This window comes from Loxodonta africana, chromosome 2 (assembly GCF_030014295.1).
Source record: "Loxodonta africana isolate mLoxAfr1 chromosome 2, mLoxAfr1.hap2, whole genome shotgun sequence".
Classification (NCBI taxonomy): domain Eukaryota; kingdom Metazoa; phylum Chordata; class Mammalia; order Proboscidea; family Elephantidae; genus Loxodonta; species Loxodonta africana.
The window spans coordinates 122,901,653-122,917,790 of NC_087343.1; the positions used below are offsets into that span (position 1 = coordinate 122,901,653).

Sequence of the window (16,138 nt, forward strand, 5' to 3'; positions counted from 1 at the left end):
GAGATGAGAAGACAGAGGAGTACAGGAGCTGGTTGAATGGACATGGGGAATACAGGGTGGAGAGGAAGAGTGTGCTGTCACATGAGGGGGAGAGCAGCGAGGGTTACATAGCAAGGTGTGTGTAAGTTTTTGTATGAGAGACTGACTTGATTTGTAAACTTTCACTTAAAGCACAGTAAATAAAAAAGAATGTGGCTTTTTGTGTCTTATATCACTTACTATAATGCTTTTGAAATGAATCCGTATTGTTTCATTAGTTTATTCCGTTTTATTGCTAAGTAGCAGTCCATTGTATGGATATACCACAATTTGTTTATCCATTCACCAGTTCATAGAAATTTAGGTTGTTTCCGGTTTTCGGCTATTATGAATAAAGTTGCTATAAACATTCAAGTATAAGTTTTTATGTGGAAATACATTTTCTTTTCTTTGATAAATACCTAGGAGTGATATTGTTCAATTGTGTCATACATGTGTGAAACTACCCGTTTTCCAAAATGAGTGTACTGTTTTGCATTTTCTCCAGCAATCTATGAGAGTTTCAGTTGTTTCATGTCCTTGACAATACTTGACATGTCTTTTTAATTTTAGTCATTCTAGTGGGTATATAATGATATCGTATTGTGGTTTTAATTTGCGTTTCCCTAGTGACTAATGATATTGAACACTTTTTCATGTGCGTATCTGCCATTCGTTTTTCTTCTTTGTTGAGGTGTCTGTTCAAATTTGTTGTCTTTTTTTTTTCTGTTTATTAGTTGTGTGTTTTTATTGTGTTCTCAGAGCTTGTTGTATATTCTGGATATAAGTCTTATACATGTTTTGCAAATTTTTTTCTGAGAATCTATGGCTTGCCTTTCTATTTTCTTAACAATGTCTTTTTTCTGTTATAATCTATACCCAACAAAACATATAACATCAGTTTCTGCGTGTACACTTCAGTAATACTGATTACATTCTTCAAATTGTGTACCCATTTTTACTCTCTTTTTCCAAATTATCCCACCACCATTAGCATACCTACAATGCACTTCAAGCTGAAACTGCCTGTTTCCCCCTCCCTTCTATCTTCGGTAACCACTAATTATTTAACCCTGGTGGTGTAGTTGTTAAGTGCTACAGCTGCCAACCAAAGGGTCGACAGTTTGAATCCACCAGGCGTTCCTTGGAAACTCTATGGGGCAGTTCTACTCTGTCCTATAGGGTCGCTATGAGTCGGAATCGACTCGACGGCACTGGGTTTGGTTTTTTGGTTTTTATATATTTGTTTTCTGTAAATGATATCAAACAGTATTTGCCCCTTGTGTCTGACTTGTTTCGCTCGGCATAATATCCTCAAGGTTCATCCATGTTGTGGCATGCAGACATACTTCATACCTCTTTATAGTTGAACGATATTCCATTGTATGTATATACCACATTTGGCTTATCCATTCATCAATTGATGGACATTTCAGTTGTTGTCACCTTTTGGCTATTGTGAATAGTGCTGCAGTAAACATTGGTGTACATATGTCTGTCTGTGTCGCTGCTTTCAGGTCTTTTGGGTGTATACTTAATGCTTTTTGAAGACCAAGTGTTTTTTAATTTTGATGGTCTGTCTTACCCATTTTTTCTATTCATATTTTTTATGTCATAAGGAATCGTTGCATAATCCAAGGTCAGAAAGATTTTCTCCTAATCTTTCCTTTTAGAAGTTTTGTAACTGGAGCTCTTATGGTTAGGTATGTGATCTATCAGGAGTTAATTTTAACATTGGTGTACATATGTCTGTCTGTGTCGCTGCTTTCAGGTCTTTTGGGTGTATACTTAACAATGCTTTTTGAAGACCAAGTGTTTTTTAATTTTGATGGTCTCTCTTACCCATTTTTTCTATTATGGTTCATATTTTTTATGTCATAAGGAATCGTTGCATAATCCAAGGTCAGAAAGATTTTCTCCTAATCTTTCCTTTTAGAAGTTTTGTAACTGGAGCTCTTATGGTTAGGTATATGATCTATCAGTAGTTAATTTTTTTTAAGATAATGTAGTATGGGCCAACGTTCATTATTTGACTTACAGCTATGCAATTGTTCCAGCATTACTTGTGGAAAAGGTTATTCTTATTTAATTACCTTGGCACGTTTGTCAAAAAATCAGTTGAATATGTATGTATTGTCCCTTTATTGAACTCTATTCTGTTTCACTGATCTGTATATTCTTTTGCCAGTGCCACACTGATTTGCTTATAGTAGCTTTATAATTTGTGAAATAAGTTAATGTTTTTCTCTTGGTTCTTTTTCAAAATTGTTTTGGCTATTGTAGGTTATTTGTATTTTTACAAACATTTTAGAATCAGCTAGTCAATTTTTATGGAAAAGTTTTTTGATAATTTGAGTGGGATCGTATTGAATTTATAGATCAATTTAGAGAAAACTGACAGTTAACAATTTTATTCTTCCAATCCATGAACATAGTATATCTCACCATTTATTTAGATATGCTTTAATTTCTCTCAACAATGTTTTGTCGATTTCAGAGTCCAGATCTTACACATTTTTTGTTAAATTTATCCCTAAATAGTTCATATTTTGATGCTATTGTTTTTTAAAATTTAGATTCTAATTGTTCATTGCTAGTATGTAGAAATACATCTGATTTTTTTAATGTTATCCCAGTATCCCATGACCTTACTTTACCTCATTTATTAATTCTAGTAGTTTGTGCGCATGTGTGTGTGTGTTTAAATTTCTCAGGATTTTCTACGTGAGTAGTCACATCTTCAATCAATAAATATAGTTTTACTTTTTTCCTTTCCAATCTGGGTGCTGTTTATTTCTTTTCCTTACTCTATTTCACTGGCTAGGACCTCCAGTAAAATGAGAGTGGACATCTTTGCCTTGATCTTAGGAGGAAAGTATCAAATTTTTTACCATTTAGTATGATGGCGAGTGTAGATTCATTGTTGATGCCATTCAAAAAGAATTTTCCTTATTTAAACTCTTATTTTATTCATTGTGGCCAACTATTTTATCTCTTATCTCACATTAACACGAGTATATTTAAGCTCCGCCCCCCTTCTTTGCCTGTTCATTCAAAGGCATGAGGAGCCCAAAGTGGCCAGGTGGCAGTCTTAACTTCCAGTTCAGTGGAATTATTGTTGTGTTTCCTGATGGAAGCAGTTCTCCCTTTGGAACTAAGACCACTAGACTAGCAAAGTATAGGGTCACAGGGAGTGGAAGTAAAAATTTTGCTAGTGGATCACTAGGGGTTATAGTGAATGGTGCCACACCCATTTATGGTTTTAGGTTTTGGAAGTTTATTGAAATTTTTCTGAAAGTACATTTGGAGTATAAATCAAAGTTGGTAATCCAGAACACTTTCTTGATAAAAATTTTTGAATATTCTGAAAAGAGTACTTGGTTTTGGCTGTTTAACCTCATTTTGATTGACCTCGCGTAGGTTTTCAGGCAGAATGGAGCTATTTGCCTTTGGTGGATATCTGGTAAAATATTTTGGTTTATATGTTTATGAAGATGTTATTTAATGGAGCCTGTTGATTTGAAAGGTCAAATTGCCTTTCAAGAACTTATGCATTCTTTTGTAGGGCTCAAAATCTCCATCACCAAGACCAAACATGCCTGTTCGATACTTCATAATGAAGAGTAGCAATTTGAGAAACCTTGAGATTTCTCAGCAGAAGGGTATCTGGTCTACAACCCCTAGTAATGAGCGGAAGCTAAATCGAGCTTTTTGGGAAAGCAGCATGGTTTACTTGGTATTTTCTGTTCAAGGATCTGGGCATTTCCAGGTGAGCCATCCTGAAACAGTGAAATGGGGTTGTTCTGGCTGCAGTTTAGACTACAGAGATCAAAAAACCTGGCTTTTTATTTCATCAGAACACAGGAATACTTTTGCTTGACTGAGAATGAGGAGTATATTGCTCCTCTTCAAGAGAACAATAGAACAGTGATCCTTTTGTTTTTGCCTTGTCTTACTAGAGCCTCTTCAGATTAACAGTTTCTTCTGAAGATAATTTTAGATGTGCTAATTCCCAGGTGGATTAAAAGTAGTGAGAAACTTGACCTTCTGGTAAAATGTTTATTTAAATAAACCAAGAAAGTTAGTGTCAACAATTAAGACACTTAGTGTGGTTTCTTAACTCATTTTGACTTAATATATGTCAGAATTTATAAAATAGTGAATTTATTATATGATATCAATTACTATAATTTTCAGAAATAAGAGTTTGGAAGTTTTTTTATATCTATCATGGAATAAATGTGGACTTAGAGTTGTTGCTATATTATTTAGAAAATACCTATTAATATTTGAAATTGTTAGAAGACTGCGATTGGCCTTTCTGTAAAATTTGCTAGTATTATTAACTAAATCTTTTTATAAAAATACATTTAACAAGCAGCTAATTTTTTTTTGTTATGTATCTTATTTTTATATACATTTTTAACTTAAACTAAAGATTTAGAGCGTTATCAGGTAAATTGAATCTAGTTTAATATCTTGTTCACCCCCACACCTTCCCCCCACTTTACCTACAGGGATTTTCTAGGATGTCTTCTGAGATTGGAAGGGAGAAGAGTCAGGATTGGGGCTCAGCTGGACTAGGAGGAGTATTTAAGGTGGAATGGATACGAAAAGAAAGTCTTCCCTTTCAGTTTGCACACCATTTGCTCAATCCTTGGAATGATAACAAGAAAGTCCAGATAAGTAGAGATGGGCAGGTATGTAATGGCATTTACAGTGTTTTTTTTTTTTTTTTTTCACTTTTCTTTTTGTTTTACTTTGCTGTTATTCAGTGATTTGTTTGAGTAGCAAATTGTATATTCCTTATGCACTTGGGAAACAGTGGTTCAGATTTGTTAAGGAGCTAGTAAAAACCTACTTGTAAATGTGTCTGATAGAGCTCATTGCTTTTTTAACATTTTTTAAGTTTGGCTTCTCTCTGTCTTTGCATATATAAAATCATTTATAGGCCACTTCATGGAGGGTCTTGTTGTCTTACTAAAGATCTCAGCAAAACAAAACGCAATTCTGAATTAATTTGACTAAAGTTGTAAGAAGAAAATAGTAATTAACTTCTTTATAGCTTTAACTATTTATATGAAGTAAATAACAAACTTTTAATATTCTAGTTGTTTTATTTCTGTTGTTTTGCTTTGCCTTCAGGATGCTGCTGGCATAGATTTTAAACTAGTTAAGGTGACAGGAATTAAAATATGTTGATAATATACTGTGCTAACTGCTTCATATGATCTAATTTAATCCTTATGCATAAAATGAGTTATTGGCCCAATTTTATGTAGGCGAAAATAGACTCAGAAGGATTAATTTTACTGAAGGTCACATAACTAATAATTGATTTGAACTAGTGTGACTCACTTCAAATCATTATGTGAAAAGTGTTTGGATTCTTTTTAAGTCCCTATCAGATGTATCATGCCACAAGGGGATAATAAAGGGATATCCACAGCCCCCCCAAAATTGAATAAAAACATTTTAGTTTTTATCCTATAATAGCGATTTTCAAATAAATCTAAATTATTCTTAAGATATGAATGCTCAGTCAACTAAGATAGTTTCTCAGAAAACAAAACATATAATAGGTTTTACAGTAAATCTTGGGAAGTTCAAGCTGAGTGCTTTTGCCAAACCCTATTAAAAGCAAAATCCATTATTTCCAGTTAGAAAGTTTCCAGAGGTGTTCCATGGAAATCTCTCAACCATTTTGTAACAGATAGTTGAGATATTTGCAGGTTGGCACTACAAGCCTGGAAGTCAACTCAATAAATCTAAAAACGTAGAATTAGACCAGTGCACATCATATGATTTTAGCATGTTCTAGTAGAAAAATGAAATTTATTTTCTTAAGTTTTTATCAGTATAGGTTTTGATGATTAAAAAAAGCACATTTCAATCTAATTATTTTTGCTTACTTTGACTTTTGATTTATCTAGGAACTAGAACCTCAAGTTGGTGAACAGTTGCTGCAGTTATGGGAACGCCTTCCATTAGGAGAAAAAAACCCAACTGATTGACACTCAGGTTATAGCATACTTTAGTACTGGTGGTGTTTGTCATCATTAAGAACATCTTTCAGATTACTTATATATATATTTTTTACCTTTCCAGAACTTTTAGTTGCTGAAGAACATCATGCCTATTTATAACCACTGAACGCACTGATTTCTGAAAACTGAGATGAGGTTATGTGTTATAAATGGGCTTCTTTAGAATGTTTCAAAACTGCTCAGTGTAAAAAAAGGATCATCTTAATTTTCATAATGATCATAGGGAATTATCACTTACTGTTTGTAATTGTAGGTTTAGTAGTTTCATTTTTTGACACAGAACAGCATTATTTTAAACATACTTACTTTATAAAGTTAAACATTTCATTTGTTTAAAAGACTGATTTATAACACTAATGATTTTTTAATGCACAGTAAATTATTTTCTTTTAATAAAGGTCTGAACCATATCATTTAAACACTGTTTTATAACAGTCAACTCTTAAGATGTATCACTAAAAACAAGCAGAAACAACTAAATTCTAAAAATGTCACTTTTAAAGCTAGTACATGCTGGAAAGGACTATTCGTTCTGCCATTTTTAACTTGATATACATTAATGAAAAAAGAAATGTTCTTTTTCAGCAGTTATGAAATGTAGTAAAATCTGAAAAAAGGTAGAGAGTTTCTCCCTGCTTTTGATCAGATCAAAGTTAGTGCTCAGTTTTATTCCTGGTCCTGCTTCATTTAACCTGTTTTGAACCATACACATTCCTTCCTCTCACTTTACAACCTTTACATGTCTTATGTGAACACAAATTATGGCCTCTTTGTTTTGGCTAGGGAAATTTGATTTAGACTATTTAAAAAGTTTTAACAAGTTTAAAAAATTGCTTAACAGGAGAAGTAGTTTGGTTGGTGTATGTCTTCCAAACTAAAGCCTGTAACCAACACAGTTCTAAATGCCTTCTCCCATTTTTCTTTTTAGTATTTTTTCTCTTATTTATGCTTTTGGTGATGATTTTTCTTTGTTGCATTTGTGGCTTAATAAACGGGAAGTAATTTTTTTGTAAATCTGTGCTGGGGCCAACTCATATTTCTTTGCCACCTCAGAATTATTTGATTTTATCTGTTTACTACTGCTGTCTATAAAGCTTCCTTAGAGAGTTTTGAAGGGCAAAACAGAGGTACAGGGAAAAATGAAAGAAATGTCTTGGTTAACAGCTCAGCTCTAAATAGAACAGGTTTGATAGCAGTTCTCATGCTACGTTTGGGTTATTGTTTAGAAAGAAAAACAAACGCGAACTTTCTTTAAACACAGACGGAAACTTCAAAGTCCTTGTGCTTCTGTATTTGAGGACAAAGAAATGGAAAAATCACACACACACAAAAAAAACCCACAGGTCAACATAAAATCTTAAGAGCTGTTCTCCTTTGTCTGAGAAACATTATATATTGGTGCATTAGTTTACAATGCCAGCTGTGATTTTTGTGTTTGTGGCGATTAAATTTTTGTTTTATTCTTTGAGACATACCTGTAAATTGAGCTTATATGAATTATGTTGCACTGTATGATGTGTATTAGTTCTTTTCTTGTTAGAGCAACTTTTGTCTTCCTGATTATGTATTTTGTTTAGATATATGTATTTATCAGTTCTCAGTGTTATGAATTTGGAAGTAAGGATTTTTAAAAAATAGAACTTAATTTCCTTTTTTTTTTTTTAATATCTAGTCCTGTATGTAATGATAGGGTTTGTTGGTATTTAAAATGAATACAATTTGAATGTAGTAAAAATGCTGATTTTGAAAGAGATGAACTTTAAATATACTTATTAAATAAAATTTTATTGAATTATTCAGATCTTGTTATTTCTGATACTGTATAAAAGGACCGCTTAGATAATATTGAATTTCAAACACTCTGAAGAATATTAAATTAATAGATTAGGTAATGGTTTGATTTTAACCCTTCCCCCTGAAAAAATTTGCCTAATTAATGAAGGGGAACAGTAAAAGTCTCAAAGCATATGTTTATAGTCTTTTAAATATTAATAAAATGTTCACAAGTAGGAAATCTATACTATTAAGTTGAAATGTTTCTATATACAGTGAAATGTACCTTGTGCTTAATAAATGTTAAAATTTTTGTCTAAACACCCAAGGGGAAATCATTTATAGTACAATATCCTGGTAGTTAACCCTGTTTTTAGCTGAAGAATTCAGTTCTGTTCTGTCAACTAGTTCATTTTTTGTTTCTGTCAGCTATCATTCATTTAGAAAACACAGAGTATCTACTGTTTGCCAAGTGTCTTAGTTATCTGGTTCTGCTATAACAGAAATACCATAAGTGGATGGCTTTAACAAAGATAAATTTATTCTCTCAAGTCTAGAAGGCTAGAAGTCCGAATTCAAGGTGCCAGCTCCTGGAGAATGCTCTCTCGGTTCTGGGGGAAGGTCTTTGTCATCAGTCTTCCCCTGGTCTAGGAGCTTCTCAGCGCAGGGACCCCATGTCCAAAAGACACACTCCACTCCTGACACTGCTTTCTTGGTAGCATGAGGTCCCTCTCCTCATTGCTCTATTCTCTCTTTATATCTCAAAAAGAGATTGACTCAAGATACAACCTAATTCTGTGTATTGAATCCTGCCTCATTAACATCATAGAGGTTAGGATTTACAACACAGGATAATCACATCAGGTTACAAAATGGTGGACAACCACACAATACTGGGAATCATGGCCTAGCCAAGTTGACATACATTTTGGGGGACACAGTTCAATCCATAACACCAAGTAATGTCCAAGTGTTTCTATGTAGAAAGTCACAGTATGTTAGATACTTGGTCTCCATCAGTCTTTCATCTCCCAGAGAAATTTAGCATGTTTTAGTTTGTTTTCACTGATTCACTGGGAGTAGTTCATTGTCCGTTATAATAAATATTTTTGAGTATCATTTACAGTGGCATACTAAGATCTATCAAGTACATACTTGCTGTCCAGGAGGAGCTTAGAGTCTTTGGAGTAACCGTTTTATTTGGCCTAGTATACCAGTGGGTAGTATACCAGTTACCAGTTGCTGTCAGGTCTGCTCCAACTCCTGGCGATTCCATGTATGTCAGAGTATAGTTGTGCTTCACAGGATTTTCAAAGGCTGATTTTTCGGAAGTAGACTGTCAGGCCTTTCCTCTGAAGTGCCTCTGAGTGGACTAAAATTTCCAACCCTTTTGTTAGCCACAAAGTGCTTTAACTATTTGCACCACTCAGGGACCCCTTGGTCTAGTATATAACGGAAAACCAAACCCACTGCCATTGAGTCGATTCCAACTCGTAGTGACTTTATAGGACAGAATAAAACTGATCCATAGGGTTTCCAAGGCCGTAATATTTACAGAAGCATACTGCCACGTCTTTCTCCTGTGGAGAAAGTAGCCAAGCTCTTAACCAGTGTACCACCACGCTCCTCCTGGTCTAGTATTAGTACCATAAAATTGATATGTACCGGGCATTTAAGAGGTGTACGAACATTGAAGACTTCATGGTGGAGGTGCATTTGAGGATGCCTTTAAGGATAGATGTTATCATTAGCTGCCATGGAGTCAGCTTCCAACTCATGGTGACCTCATGCACAATGAAATGAAATGCCTAGCCCTGCACCATCCCCATGATGGGTTGTAGACTGGATCGTTGTGATTGTAGGGTTTTCATTGGCTATTTTTCAGAAGTAGATTGACAAGCCTTCTTGGTTTGTCTTAGTCTAAAAGCTCCTCTGAAACCTATTGAGCATCATAGCAACATCTAAACCACCATTGACAGAAGGGTGGTGGCTGTGCATGCAGTGCATTGGCCAAGAATCGAACCTGGGTCTCTTGCATGGAAGGCAAGAATTCTACCACTGAACCACCACTGCTGCCATTTTAAGAATGGAAAAAAATTGTAAAATGATTGGGATAGAAAACTAAAAAAATAGTGAAAAGCTGGGAAAGGATAAGGTATATTTGGGAAACAGTCCATATTAGCTACTTCACAAGCTTTTGCATAAGAGTTTTGCAATGTGAAATATAGTGTTCATAAGAAAAGCTAAGGAACATGAATTGAATCCAGTGGATCTTGAACTTTAAAGTGCAACTGATGTGCCTATTAAAAACACTTCAATACTGGATCTGATCAATACATTTGTAATAGGGCTCAAGAATTTACATTTTTAGCAAACATCAGAGACTGTTGATTCAAATTGACCATGTATCACATTGAAACAGATGGATAAAATTAAAGAAGATAGCTTTGGGTATTAAAGTTCACCAGGCATCAACATGAAATATTCATATTATGTTTAGCCATTTTAGTGCATTAAAATAATGGAGTTGATTGAAATGCTAAAAGTAGAGATAATGAAGCATTTACCTTATCGTGTCAATGAAATAAAGAGTTGAAGCCTGACTCCAGCACTAGGGATGAAAACAAATTGCTTAATATTTCTGGATTTCTAGTTTCCATGTCTGAAAAGTAGAAACAGTATCTTCCCTATCTATATCACAGGGCTGTTGGGAGGATCAGATGAGAGAGCATTTGGAAAACTATGAACACTACACAAATATAAGTACTTCATATTAATGCCTAACAGTGCCCAACACACTCAAATATTGTAGCTCCCTAACATATATTTATTCAATAAATACATGTTCAGTGCCTATTATATCTAGGCACGGGAGTATAGCATTGAACAAATCCTTGCCCTCACAGAGTTTATATTGTAGTGGCTTATGTCCTGAGACTATCTTGAATCCCCTCATAATATGCAGGAAAATATACTATGTATCCAGTGATGAGAGGACTGCAAGCCCATTGGCCTAGGAACGTGGAGTTGAAGATGCATAAATTGGTGAATTTGGTAGTCATCAGCATACAGATGATATTTAAAAATTTAATTTGGGGGGTTTAAGGGCAATATTCACCCCTCTTTCTCTTGACTAAGTTCAAAACCACTTAAGGTAGAAGGGGGTCAAAATATTAAAATGACATCAAACCTGGAATAATATAAGTATATACACATATCTTTGTGTATATATGTGTGCATAGAGATAATGAAAAAGGAAAAGGGCAATTTGTAACAGGAACAGGCCACTGGAAACTTTGCCCATAATAACAGCAAAGAACAAATGTCATATATTCCAGTTTACCATGATCAGTCCCCCCATGGGTCTGTAAGTTTGTCGTACAGTGGGGATTTGCACATTGCTGTGATGCTGGAAGCTATACCACTGGAATTCAAACACCAGCAGAGTCACCTTTGGCAGACAGGTTTCAGCTGAGCTTCCAGACTAAGACAGACTAGGAAGTAAGAAGTGGCAGTCTACTTCTGAAAAGAATTAGCCAGTGAAAACATTATAGGTAACAGCAAAACATTGATATAGTTCTCGAATATGAGCCCCTCACTTGGAGGGCACTCAAAAATGACTGTGGAAAAGCTGTCTCCTCAAAGTAGAGTCGACCTTAATGACATGGGTGCAGTCAAGCTTTCAGGACCTTTATTTGCTGATGTGGCATGACTCAAAATAAGAAGAAACAGCTGCAAACATCTATTAATAATCAGAACCTGGAATGTACAAAGTATGAATCTAGGAAAATTGGAAATCATCAAAAATGAAATGGAATGCATAAACATCGATATCCTGTGCATCAGTGAGCTGTAATGGACTGGGTAGGCATCAGTGAGCCATAATGGACTGGGTAGGTATCAGTGAGCCGAAATGGACTGGTATTGGCCATTTTGAATCAAACAATCATATGGTCTATTATACTGGGAATGAAACTTGAAGGGGAATGATGATACATTCATCATCAAGAACATTTCAAGATCTATCCTGAAGTACAACAGTAATAGGATAATAGCCATATTCCTACAAGAAAACCAGTTTATAAGACTATTATTCAAATCTATGCACCAATCACTAAGGCCAAAGATGAAGAAATAAAAGATTTTTACCAACTTCTGCAGTCTGATATTGATTGAACATGCAATCAGGATGTATTAATAATTACTGGTGATTGGAATGTGAAAATTGGAACCAAAGAAGGATCTGTAGTCAGAAAATACGGCCTTGGTGATAGAAACAACACAGGAGATCGCATGATAGAATTTTGTAAGACCAACAACTTATTTACAAATACCTTTTTTCAACAACATAAATGGCGACTATACACATGAACCTAACCAGAAGGAATGCACAGGAATCTGTGGAAAGAGATGATGGAAAAGCTCAATATCATCAGCCAGAACAAGGCCAGGGGCCAACTGCAGAACAGACCACCAATTGCTCATATGCAAGTTCAAGTTAAAACTGAAGAAATTTAGAACAAGTCCATGAGAGCCAAAGTATGAGTACATCCCACATGAATTTAGAGAACATCACAAGAATAAATTTGACACGTTGAACACTAATGACCAAAGACCAGATGAGTTGTGGAATGACATCAAGGACATCATACACAAAGAAAGCAAAAGGTCATTAAAAAGACAAGAAAGAAAGAAAAGACCAAAATTGGTGTCAGAAGAGACTCTGAAACTTGCTCTTGAAAGTTGAGCAGCTAAAGCTAATGGAAGAAATGATGAAGTAAGAACTGAATAGGAGATTTCAAAGGGCGGCTGGAGAAGACAAAGGAAAGTATTACAACGACATGTGCAATGACCCGGAGGTATAAAACTAATCAGAAGAACACACTCGACATTTCTAAAGCTGAAAGAAATGAAAAAAAAATTCAAACCTCGAGTTGCAATAGTGAATGATTCTATGCAGAAAATATTAAACAATGCAGGAAACATCAAAAGAAAATGGAAGGAGTAGGGGGGCCGAGACGGCGGAATAGCCAGATGCTTCTGGCAACCCTTCTTACAACAAAGACCCCCCAAAAAACAAGTGAGATGATTAAATTTCTGACAAACTAGGAGCCCTGAACGTCAAAGGCAAAGGTAGAAAACGGACTGAGCGGCAGGTGGAGGGAAAGAAGGTTCAGAAGCGAAGAGGATTTGCCGGACCTGAATAGCTGGGATCCCTCAGGCACCATTCCCGGGAGCGGCTGCAGCAGGCTGATAGTAGCATTTGGCTGCAGTTTCCTCAGGGAGAAGCAGCCAGCTGCACAGCCTACTCGTACGTCCGGAACCATACAATAATGGCACTCTCGGCAAAAGCTAAGTACTTGTGTATACAGCCCCCCACCCCCAAGCTGGCTTCAGAGGCTGTTGATCTCCCTGGGCCTGAGATAGGCCCTGCTGAGTGCCTGGATGCATTCTCACAGCCTTGAAGGATGAATAAATCCCCAAATTCCACTAACCGGGGAGCTCCAGACATAAGCGGCTCCTGTCCAGGCACGAACGGTCTGTGTAGTTTGAATATCTTTCTTCCCTGCGTGGACCTGTGTGGGCCCATTTCAGGAGAACAGGCACTTGTTGGCAGACTGCAACTGTTTAAGCTGTGCGGTGGAGAGGTGGGTGTCTGATGATTGACACCACTTTGCTGATTAAACAGGGCCCTCACCTACCCACAGCAGGGGCCTAAGGACTGGTGGCTCCACACAGGTCACCCAGCCACCCGTGACAGGGGTCCAAGGATAACTGGTACCTCCCAGTCCTTACAACCAAAAACATTGGGTGCCCATGGCCCATCTGCAGAACCCATCCACCTGTACGATTTAGGGAACAGGGACACGCTTTCCTCAGGGTCACTTGGGGGGCGATTCTCAGCCCACTGCCTTGTTCAGAGCATGACTCCCTGCTGCACTCAAATACCAGTACCTACACCAATCACCACTGCCCCTCTAAGTCTGTAGGACAGAGCCTATACCACACACTTGATGACCAGCTACCTGGACACCTGAGCTGAATCCATACAAGAAAAGTGAACAGAAGACTCCTAGACTGATATACCTGATAACAGCTCTAACCATCTAGTGACAGGAAGTCAGAGCTTCAAAGGTAAAATAATCAAGCTAGCTCACTCAAGCAACCCATTCGGGCATATCAAAACAAAACAAAGCAAGAAACTAGGATACAGTAAATAAACATAAACTAATACAATAACTTATAGATGGCTCGGAGACAACAATCAATATCAAATCACAAAAAGAAACAGACTATGATCACTTCAACAAGCTCTCAAAACAAAGGATCTTGTAGATGAAAGTGCCTGTCTGGAATTAGCAGATGCAGACTACAAAAGATTAATACACAGAACTCTTCAAGACATCAGGAAGGAGATCAGGCAATATGCAGAAAAAGCCAAGGAACACACACATAAAACAGTTGAAGAAATTAAAAAGGCTATTTAAGAACATAGTGAAAAACTTAATAAGCTGCAAAAATCCATAGAGAGACAGCAATCAGAAATTCAGAAGATTAGCAATAAAATTACAGAATTAGACAACTCAATAGAAAGTCAGAGGAGCAGAATTGAGCAACTGGAAGGTAGAATTGGTGAGCTTGACGATAAAGCACTTGGCACCAATATATTTGAAGAAAAATCAGATAAAATAATTTAAAACAATGAAGAAACCTTAAGAATCATGTGGGACTCTATCAAGAGAAATAACCTACCAGAACAGGGTGGGATAACAGAAAATACAGAGAGAATTGTTGAAGATTTCTTGGCAGAAAACTCTGATATTGTGAAAGATGAGAAGATATCTATCAAGATGCTCATCTAACTCCACATAAGGTAGATGTTACAAGAAAGTCACCAAGACCTATTATAATCAAACTTGCTGAAACCAAAGATAAAGAGAGGATTTTAAAAGCAGCTAGGGATAAACGAAAAGTCACCTACAAAGGAGAGCCAATAAGAATAAGCTTGGACTACTCGGCAGAAACCATGCAGGCAAGAAGGCAGTGGGATGACTTATTTAAAAAACTGAAGGAAAAAAATTGCCTGCCAAGAATCATATGTCCAGCAAAACTGTTTCTTACATATGAAGGTGACACGAGGACATTTCCAGATAAACAGAAGTTTAGGGAATTTGTAAAAACCAAACCAAAGCTACCAGAAATACTAAAGAGAGTTCTTCGGTTAGAAAATCAAGAATATCAGGTAACAACCCAAGACTAGAACACTGGGCAGAGCAATCAGAAGTCAACCCAGACAGGGAAATAAAAAAAACAAACCAAGATTCTTAAAAAAGCTCAAAGCAGGATAACAGAGATTGTATTATGCAAAAGAAGACAACATTAAAATAATAAAGAGGTACTAAGAAATGTAATCATAGATCTTCCATATGGAGAGGAAGATACGGCGATACAAAGAAATAAAATTTAGGTTTAAATTTAGTAAAATAGGGGTAAGTAATAAGGTAACCACAAAGGAGACAAACTATCCTACTCATCAAAATAAAATACAAGAAAAAAATAGAAGGCACAAACAAAATCAACAATGAATATGAGGAAAGGATAATAATGTACTCAGCACATAAAATTAAGTGGGAAAAAGAAATGGTCAACAACACACACACAAAAAAAAATCAAGATGATAGCACTAAATTCATACCTATCCATAATTTTGCTGAATGCAAATGGACTAAACGGCCCAATAAGAAGACAGAGAGTGGCAGAATGGGTTAAAAAACAAGATCTGTCTATATGCTGCCTACAAGAGACACACCTTAGACTTAGAGACACAAACAAACTAAAACTCAAAGGATGGAAAAAAATATATCAAGCAAACAACAATCAAAAAAGAGCAGGAGTGGCAATATTAATTTCTGACAAAATAGACTTTGAAGTTAAATCCATCAGAAAGGATAAGGAAGGACACTATGTAATGATTAAAGGGACAATATACCAGGAAGATATAACCATATTAAATATTTATGCATCCAATGACAAGGCTGCAAGATACATAAAACAAACTCTATCAGCACTGAAAAGTGAGATAGCTCCACAATAATAGTAGGAGACACACAATAATAGTAGGAGACACACCACTTTTGGTGAAGGACAGGACATCCAGAAAGAAGCTCAATAAAGACACAGAAGATCTAAATGCCACAATCAACCAAGTTGACCTCATAGACATATACAGAACACTCCACCCAACAGCAAACAACTATACTTTCTTTTCTAGTGCACATGGAACATTCTCTAGAATAGAC

The 16,138-nt window shown here is 36.0% G+C and overlaps 1 protein-coding gene and 1 non-coding gene across 8 annotated transcripts in view; one reads left to right on the plus strand and one right to left on the minus strand.

Annotated features, from left to right (window-relative positions):
* YTHDC2 (YTH N6-methyladenosine RNA binding protein C2) overlaps window positions 1–10,385 on the plus strand; it is a 70,803-nt gene extending 60,418 nt beyond the window's left edge. For 4 of the 7 annotated variants that reach the window (XM_003405013.4, XM_064275092.1, XM_023548175.2 and 1 more), the window contains 3 exons: window positions 3,584–3,787; window positions 4,536–4,718; window positions 5,952–10,384. In XM_003405013.4, coding sequence (XP_003405061.2) covers window positions 3,584–3,787; window positions 4,536–4,718; window positions 5,952–6,032 — 468 coding nt within the window. In that variant the 3' untranslated portion in view covers window positions 6,033–10,384. Of the gene's footprint in view, window positions 1–3,583; window positions 3,788–4,535; window positions 4,719–5,951 lie in introns of all 7 variants that reach the window. The other 3 variants (XM_023548169.2, XM_064275108.1, XM_010589879.3) reach the window with 2 other exon arrangements.
* On the minus strand, window positions 9,841–9,911 carry TRNAG-UCC (transfer RNA glycine (anticodon UCC)). The gene has a single exon. It is a non-coding gene; the product is annotated as a tRNA-Gly (tRNA).
* Window positions 10,386–16,138: the final 5,753 nt, after the last annotated feature.